Source organism: Opisthorchis viverrini (genome assembly GCF_000715545.1).
Source record: "Opisthorchis viverrini unplaced genomic scaffold opera_v5_67, whole genome shotgun sequence".
Classification (NCBI taxonomy): domain Eukaryota; kingdom Metazoa; phylum Platyhelminthes; class Trematoda; order Opisthorchiida; family Opisthorchiidae; genus Opisthorchis; species Opisthorchis viverrini.
The window spans coordinates 257,533-266,967 of record NW_008751722.1 but is presented as its reverse complement, the minus strand read 5'-3'; the positions used below and the strand labels follow the sequence as shown (position 1 = coordinate 266,967).

The following is a 9,435-nucleotide window of genomic DNA, read 5'->3' as shown; positions in this document are numbered from 1 at the left end:
ACAGCATGACATCAGTGTTCAACACTGATGCTTCACTGCCGTACAACCATGACTTATTTGAAAGCCCTATTGTGAAGAAAAAAATAAAGGTGAATGGGGGAGGGACTTAGTGCTAGCTTGAGACGACTATGTGTTAGATTATTCCTTCTCCCATATACTTCGTTTGTCTCTTCAGAATAATACGGTCAACATATTCTCCTGCTAAACATATAGATTCTAAGATGAAGAGATGGTGATGTTAAGCACTGGTACTACAATAAATGAAAATGCTAATTTCAAAGAAATGACGCCAAAAAATCTGAGGGTGAAAGGCCCACCGTTTGGCTCAAAAAACCAAACCAAACCAAACCAAACTTCGAAAAGTTTTCCATGTCGTTGCTTGAGACGACTATGTGTTAGATTATTCCTTCTCCCATATACTTCGTTTGTCTCTTCAGAATAATACGGTCAACATATTCTCCTGCTAAACATATAGATTCTAAGATGAAGAGATGGTGATGTTAAGCACTGGTACTACAATAAATGAAAATGCTAATTTCAAAGAAATGACGCCAAAAAATCTGAGGGTGAAAGGCCCACCGTTTGGCTCAAAAAACCAAACCAAACCAAACCAAACTGTCGAAAAGTTTCCATGTCGTTTTGCGAATGCCACTAAACGTTCAAGCAAATCTGGACTCTTTACAGATGTCCATTCAAACAACTAACCAGGAGGAAGTGAGATAGCTGGCGTAGTATGGATACATTTTAGGGGCTGATTGGTGTCGGCATCACCTTCCACCTTGGAGTTCCAACGGATTCGAATTCGTGAAGTTTTCGAGCACTGGGTTGGTTCTGTCCATATCAACCGCAAACAGACTTTTGGCAAAAGAGGTTCGCCTAGCAAATCTTCAACACCATACGAATCCACTATTGCCGGGGCTGCTGAGATATTATGATGAATGTCGTGTGGTCCACAAGCATTTCGGTTCACAGCAGTGGATCCAGAGCTAAATTGGATGGGAAGCAAACGGCAAACAGAAGCATTTGGTGGTGTACAAAGGAATTTAATTATGTCGAGATATACTCCAAGGCTGCAAATTCAACCTGCGTGAATCCCGAGATTAGTGGGAGCAGGAAATGAGCCATCAACTTCTAGTGTCTATTGCTGTTCGATCCAAATAAAAACGGAGTTCTGAATATCACTCCTCACAAGAAATCGACACAATTTTTGTGCAGACAGCTGTTCTTGTGCTAATTCAGTTGATACCAATGACAGTCTGCACTGAATACCAGCTAAATCTGCTGCGTAAAGGCCAACCCATAGTTCAAGTGGAACCGAATTCAACATCACTTTATTGTGAAGCCCACTTGTTCGTTATACGGTAGCCACCCAGCAAGAAAACAAATTCCAGAAACTAATCCCTCAGAATCCGACGTGATCGTCCTGTTTCCCATAGCACAACCACTGAGAGAAAAAACTCGATAGATTGAATGATGTTCGTGCTTGAGATTAACCAGTGGATCACATAACAGTCTTCAAAAACACACCATTCCTTGTGCAATTTGAGCCCAGACGTAGTTCGCCCGACTAGGTATCTCATTTTATTATCGCATGCTGTTCAACACATCAGGATTACTAGCTGCTATATTAGTGTTGCACTAACATCATCATCCTCAACAAATTCATACATCCCCAGTAAAGGCTAACAAATCGCGAATATTCCTCATTTTAAATCTGGATTACACCTAGTGCCGCAGTTCTTTTGTCTGTATCTTTAAGAGCGATTTCCCGATACTAATGTCCATCCACCTCATAATTTCAGTCCCACGTAACAAACAGTACCTACATTACACCTTATTCAATGTGCTAGAATGCACCATCGGTACTCCCTATGTGCCACCGCTCGCCTAGAACCCGTGTGCTGACGTCTGTCGAAATGTGTAAAACGTCCCAAGCGAAAAATGGTGCTCCTAACCAACGCCCTTGATCTAACTGGAAGGCACACTTAATAACGCAAACTGATTATTTTCCCAAGTTGCCATGCAGGTCATCGGATCATATGCAACTTCCTAGAATATTAGTAGACGAGGATGACAGGCCATCAAAACCTACCCAGTCGGACAAACCTGTATTTCCTACCACCGATGAATTTCGCACGACAGTTTCCAAAGCCCATGGGTTCGCACTCATTTAAGTGACGGACCCGAGTATTTATTTCACCAAAGAATATCTATCCTGGGTGGCCCAACAGCCTCTTAACTAGCGTTGCTTCAATGAACTCATCACCAGGATTCAAAATAGATCGAAATTCGAGCGTAAAACAGTGTCAAAAGTAAAAATGTTAGCTAATGAGAATGTGGGATTGCCAAGGCCCATAAGAAGTTTATTCAAGTAATTTGCAATGAAACATCACTAATCAGAGATTGGTAATCCGCACAAGTTTCCAACTAACGTGTTATTCTGAGGGACCAAAAAGATCATATTCTGTGACCGTCCTAGAATGAAAACTATGAACTCCAGAATACGCGTAGGCAATAAGACAAGTGAATTGGGACGGCTTACCGCATAAGAAGTGGACTGTTGCTGGACAGCCCGAAGGGAGACCCGGTGGTCTGGTAGGTTGGCTGAAGTAGGTTTAACTTCACCTGCGTGCCCGGAATGAACGGTCGTGTGCTGGATGGTGCAGATAAGCCTGTAACTGTACTGACGGACGAGGATTGGCGCGCCGCACGAACACTTGAAAGGCGGCTTATTTGGGCAACCAAGTTGGTGGGAGTGAAAGGACTCGCCTGAAGGAGGAAAGAACGGAAGATCCCCATAGTAGTATGTGAACTATATAGATTGGCTTGTCTATATCAGGCGCCTAGACCAAATGAATCCAAAGTCATGTGATGCTTACCTGAACCTGTTTTCCTATGGGTGTTTTTTTAATTGGTTGTAACACAGGCAGCAGTTTCAGTCCACCCTACGTTCTTATTCAATAAAATCCAGTTCAGGCATGAAAAAGTGTATGCATGGTCACCAACTGCAACTTGTCTAAACTATAATTATCGAAAGCTGGTCCCCGCGAATATTCACTTGTAATGAAAATACAGTCTATAAAGCATTCTCACGTTCAAAAAAAAAATTGTTGAAATGTGCCAGCATTGCATCGACGTTAAACTCAGCATTTCTCCTTGCGGTACACGAAGGGTAGAACTAGAGATCGGAGGATGACGACGTGTGATGTGGTGGCTTCACTTTCTGTATGTGGTTTCCTTGCTGACTGAGGTCAATGGCAGTGAGCACTCCGTACCTCCATCAGTCTTTCTTCCCTAAACTCGGCAAAGAACTTATCTAATATCTGCTGANTAAACTCAGCATTTCTCCTTGCGGTACACGAAGGGTAGAACTAGAGATTGGAGGATGACGACGTGTGATGTGGTGGCTTCACTTTCTGTATGTGGTTTCCTTGCTGACTGAGGTCAATGGCAGTGAGCACTCCGTACCTCCATCAGTCTTTCTTCCCTAAACTCGGCAAAGAACTTATCTAATATCTCCTGAACCGTAAGCTGCTAAAAACAGTCCTACATGGGAGGTACCGGTCGACAGCTTTACTGAAGATCCTCGCAAAATACTCAACAGTAAGATAATGATAAGAAGCTTGAAGCTCCTTATTTTTGAAACAGAGGAACTTTCCGCAAATTGCAGTTGTTCCTCCAACCTCAGCGTTCGCTCATTGCTTGATGACGCCAGTATGCAATGGTCATGTATCGTGGGCATGATTCATGGTGTTGTTACAAGCAACTTGAGAGCTGTCAGCGCTGGATTTCAGAACGAACCATGCGGTTGCCATGCCAGGCCAAGGAGGCCAGACTGTCAAACGGACCGTACGCACTACCGTACACACCATTGTTGAGCAACTCAGCCTGTCAGGAACAACCGAAATCAGCGCCCCACCAACCAGTACGGGGACTGTGTAAGATATCGATGACTACGTGAAGTTATCGTGTCACCTGTGACAAACCAGTGAAAAACTATCACCCACTTAGTGAACTCAATGAATTGTATCTGGAGAAGTCATTCCCGCTACCAGTGGGCAACTTGCCTGATGGGTGGAACTCATCAATCATATGCATCGGCATGCGTGTTCCACCGTGACCTAATCCGTCGCATGGCGCTGACTGTAGCCCTCCAAAGAAAAAACTTACCGAACGATCGATCTGTCTAAAAAAGAAAAACCCCTGGAGAGAGTAACCCTGCAGAGGCATGGAAAGGCGTGTACTACCACCGTTCTCGTGCCAATATATCATCTGCTATGGGATAGTGAGGTGACTACATTCGACTGGAGTACCTCTATTCTTCTACCTCCTCACAAAAGAGATGGCAAATCCACTTTTGACAACCACATTGGCTATTTAATATAGCTTCTAAGATAGTTTTCATTCTCCTTATTAATCGTTTGTCCAGCGAAAGACACGCATTACACCAAACCGGGCAGGTTTTGCTCTAGAAAAGAAAACACTGACTAAATCTTTGACGATAACCCTAGTCTAGAACACAAATATCAACAGCCAACCCTTATCTGTTTCATGACTTCAGGAAGGCGGGCAACTCTGTGAACAAGAAGCACTGTGGAACCCCCACGAAGTCAATCAGCCTGTTCTGCCTGACTTCGTTGCCAGAGAACGTGTCCGTATGGCAAAGAATCACCAAACTTTAGCTTGTCTGAAATTCAAGAGTTGTTCGCTGTTTTCTACACTGTTCAACTTTGCGGTCGTAGCACCGGAGAATGTTTTCGGGTTCAGACGCCTTGGCTCAACCATTTTTTCTACACGCCAGGCTGCGGATGAAGTCATAGTTCATTTGTACACTGACCGCAGAGCGTCTCCACAGCCGGAGATTGGAATACCGCACAGAAAAAACGCAACTGAAGACTAAGATTCGAATCCCTCTACCATCCCATTTGTTTCACTTCTGCTCGCGAAACATAGCGCACGCAAGTTTCAGACATCCAAATTTTCGCTATCGGTGTTTGAGAAACATTCTCAGACGGTGTCCCTAAGGCCGCGTGTCGAATGGAGAAGCCCACTATTGATGTTCTGGTATTGCTCGATTTGAACAGCTAATCCAACACAGTCATGTCCGATGGTGTGGAGACATCCTTTGCCGCGCACACATGGACATCGTCAGAGCTGTTTTTGCACTCAAACAGCGGCAAGAACGACACTGTCGTCAGCTGATAACCTTGGTCAAAACCGTTGAGGTCGACGTTGAAAGTCTGGATCTATGGGCTGATCGTGGCCCACGACACTGGAACCAATGCGGGGTCAAAATCTGCAACAGGCTTCCACTCATCGTCGTATTTGGGCAGCTGCAGTTAGAGACCTCCAAAAATCCGGAAGTTAGCAAAAGTAAATAAGCACGTGAGCCTCAACCAACTCATCAAAATCGGAAAGGTTCTATCGGATGTTCAGTTTCCTCACACACTTCTGCTTCCCATTCAGTTTAAGACAAGCAACCTATAACTTGGGACCGTTTGGGAACTGTACTCTTCGCCACTTCCCTTGTTGCCACTTCGTGCATTTTGTGAACGCGTCTTGTGACGATGCTGTGGGTAGACGATTCTCTCTTAAGGTCCACGCACTTGAACTGGAAACCTTCTCGGCACAAAATGAAGGTGAGGTAGAAAAGTGAGCCAGATGCGTATATTCACGCATTAGAGGACCTAGTATTATCACTCGCCGTCACCAGTAAGCAGACGTCGGGTATGTGGAAAATAGAAAGCAACAGTTGACGCCTACCATTTCACCAGGAAAGAGTATGACTGAGTAACTCGTAACCTGGGATTGGGAAACTGGGTGACATAATAGCGAAACGAGCTTACGAACGTCTCTTACACCAAGACTGAATTTGTGACTACTCAGCCAAGTTTCCATTCAAATTCAATGGAAGCACAGCAAGGTGACCGACAAGGGATTTTACAGCGAAATGGTAAAGGAACATCAAACGAGACGATGAATCTATATGCTCACGAATCAGTTTCTATACTTTGACGTCAGTTTATCAACTTACGTCTCTGATAAATAATGGACTTGATTTTTGACAGAACCTGTCAGCTACTGACCAAAAATCAGTCATCAATATCCACTAGAAACAAATCTATCACGGAGAACGTAGATGCTGATTTTAGTCTTCCGACAAAACAGTACGCTGGTCAAAACAGATGGGCTGGATGATGTTAAAACGTGCGCTGCATGAGAACCGTGTGAAATACATGTAATTCAGGGAAAATAAGCGGGTGTAGCCAGCATACAGCACTTGTAATTCTTAAAACTCCCACATCCCTTAAGCAAGTTTAGACGAAACATTCCTGAAAAAGAACGTACCTTTTGGTAGTGAATGACTTGTGTGAGGGGAGACTCCCATTTCGAACTTCCTTCTGGGGCTGGACAACCTCCACCGGTCAAGCGCGATAATGAAGCCGCAAACGGACTTAGGCAAACTTTCTGTTGAGAGTTCGGGGTCTGGAGAGCGACAGAACGACCCATTGGAGGGGGAGTGAGTCGCGTAGATTTTGGCATGCCAAGAGATGGAGTAATGATCAAATGTGTTGCATTGGTATGTTCTGGAAGGTTGTTTGTCGATTTCGTAAGTCCTCCGACTTCCTGTCGAAGAGCGTAAGGAGCCACACAAGCACGTCCATCCTCTCCAACCTCGTATAAATGTGCGTAATCCTTTAAATGGAAAGTGAAGCGGACTAAACTAAGTTTTCGGCGCCCGGAAACGTAAAAGTTCTGGTCGCCACCGAGCGTGTTTAGTGCACATCAAGCAAATAGCTATTTAACTCAGTGCGGAAAAAGAGAGCTGCCTACTCTTCATCAGGCCTTGAACTCACTTCTGGTACAGCTGATTGTAACTTCCATAGGGAATGGACACCGGTCACCAAATGTCTGGTCAGGATTAGATTGGAGCATGCGAAAGCGGTCATGACCTTGAGGTCAACATCCGAAATAAAAGATACCCCAAACCCTCCTGTTGGGAGTGGGATTTTGAGCAGAACCGGAGCAGCTTCGTCCAGTGGGTGGGACAGGCTGAACATGGTAAATGAAGTTCGTGAAGATTTTTGCTGACTGTTGTGTTTTACCGCACCGGAAGCTCCACTGATCTGCTGGGTAGGCCTCTGACGCTCAAGAAGAATGCAAGTTTCCAAAGGCCAAGCTGAACCGACTCGACAAGGAAGGCGAGCTGTGAATTGTTCTCCTTCAGAACTGATAAATGTCAGGCGTTCCGCTTCGAAAATTGCAATGCCCTGTTGCAACCTTCCAGATGTGCTGGCAGTCACCTTAGGCTTATGAAAGCAGATAAAGAAAACCGCATCATCTGATGGTCGCAAAATATAGGCATTGCAGGAAAAAAACGGAAAGCATTACACGGCAAGTAGATTTGGTTACCGTATGAGTAATAGGTGCATTCGTAGATGAAATATGGGTCTACGTGATATAGTTCTCAGAAACGGGAACAAAGAGTTTTTTGTGATGTAGATGGTTAAGAAATCGAGACGGTGGAGAATATGCATTAAAGAGTACAGTGACGTGATCAGTCACAAACTAAGCCCAATCATTTGGTTAACCTCACATGCACTCGAAAACCAAGGCAGAAACGAGTACTCCACAAGAACCACCGGTAACTTAGACGATTCCACACATTGTCCTCCACAGATCCCAAGAAATACACAGAGCTAATTCACTGATGACCGTGTGAGCTACCACCCTATTAAACACGGAGGTTATGCACGTATAAATGAAGATCACACAGATATTATTTCAGAGAAACATGTCGAGAGTTAAGGCGCAAGACCTCTATTGAAAAGTATGTGATCCGAAACTACTCCCCAATTTCTTGCCCCATTGTGCTTGGGTTTGGCTAACCTATAGAAACCTTTAGTGCCAATCTCCTTGGAGGAGCCGCCAAGTACTTCTATATAACACAAGCGGAAAGACTAAACAAGTCATGAAGAATTTTCATTCACGATATTAAAGGGTGCACTCCTCTCAAAATAAAAGAGAGATTTTGGACTGATAAAAAATACGTGAACTGGTCAAAAACAGGAAAATTTAAAGCGAATCAAACTCACAATAAAGCTGTCGGAATGAGAAGACGGCAAGAAAAACGATGCCCAGCATGCTGTCACAATAGGAGTTTCTGTTTCATGTATAAGTTTTGGGAACTGTGCGGAAAACTCGGAGCTTGCATTCCATATCAAATAATTGTTATAGGTGTACAGCTCTTCAGTGATACCGTTCAATCTTCGAGTTTGGCAGTGTTCATTCTTGAAATTTTTGTGATGAACTGTATCACAGGTAAGCTCATAAGTAACGCTTTCCGTTGTTGGAGTAACAAACTCGAGCACATACTGCTGACCCGTAGGAGACCAAACGACGAGCGTCTTGGATGATATCATATCATCTGTCATTTAGGGAAACTGTGCAGCACGGAATCAGTCGAGAGACGGTATGGTTCTGTTGAGAACTTCCGAGATGGGCTGCAGTAACGTACAGAAGATTGAAAAAGTGACCACGCATACAACCACGACATATTTGTAAGATTTGTTGTGAGAGTATAAAGTTGGACAGGAGGGAGACCTGGTACTACCCTACAATGTCAGACACTCATTCGGGCAATCCGGTTAGAAACTGACAAGAACGCCACTGACATCGGTGGGCAGCCATACCTTGAAGCCTCTCCAACCAGGCGCAGTGGACCCCAACCTGGAAGGCAAGTAGCACCGAGGTCACCCAAGTGTTTCGTTATCTCCTTCATATCCCTCTACCAGGTGATGAGTTGGCCATCTCCTTGCTTCAACCATTTCGAAGACGAGAACGATGTCGTCTGCATATTCCAGGTCGACAAGGTCTTCGTTACAGGTTATTTATACACCAGGGTTTCGAGTACCTTCAAGCGTTCGTCTTATTATCTCATCGATCACAAAATTATATAGGAGTGGAAAGAGTAGGCATCCCAGACGAACATCGCTTTGTATAGGGAAGCTTTTGGAGACCTCGTCGTATACTCTCGCACGTCCGGAAGTCCGAGAATACAAAATGCTTATTATGTTCCCGAGCTTCCGAGGCATTCCTTGGTTGGCAAGCGTGTCAAGAACAAACCGGTCAACCGAGTCGAATGCGTCCTGGAAATCCAGGATACTAGAATTGTGAACCACTTACATGTATGGCGTTGTTCTAGCTCCCGGCAGTGTGGAGATTTGGTCAACGCAACCCCTATTAGGCCGGAATCCAAATTGCTGCTCTTGAGTCAGTGTTTCATGAGCTACCGTAAGGCGAGGAAGCATCAGTGATGCCAACAGTCTCGTTAAGACCGGGGATAAGCTGGTCTACCTGTGAGCTCACTGTGAGCTCTTCTTTGAAAATGGCCACCGATTCTCCAGTTGTCTGGGAAAGTCTTCTCTTCCCAAA

At 44.6% G+C, this 9,435-nt stretch overlaps 1 protein-coding gene across 1 annotated transcript in view; it reads right to left on the bottom strand.

Moving 5' to 3' along the window:
* The window catches only part of T265_04148 (hypothetical protein), a gene marked incomplete at both ends in the record, with an annotated part of 45,232 nt that extends 36,797 nt beyond the window's left edge, over positions 1 to 8,435 (bottom strand). Inside the window, 5 exons of the mRNA XM_009168818.1 lie at positions 706 to 986; positions 2,543 to 2,769; positions 6,349 to 6,696; positions 6,858 to 7,310; positions 8,097 to 8,435. Coding sequence (XP_009167082.1) covers positions 706 to 986; positions 2,543 to 2,769; positions 6,349 to 6,696; positions 6,858 to 7,310; positions 8,097 to 8,435 — 1,648 coding nt within the window. The remainder of the gene's footprint in view (positions 1 to 705; positions 987 to 2,542; positions 2,770 to 6,348; positions 6,697 to 6,857; positions 7,311 to 8,096) is intronic.
* Positions 8,436 to 9,435: the final 1,000 nt, after the last annotated feature.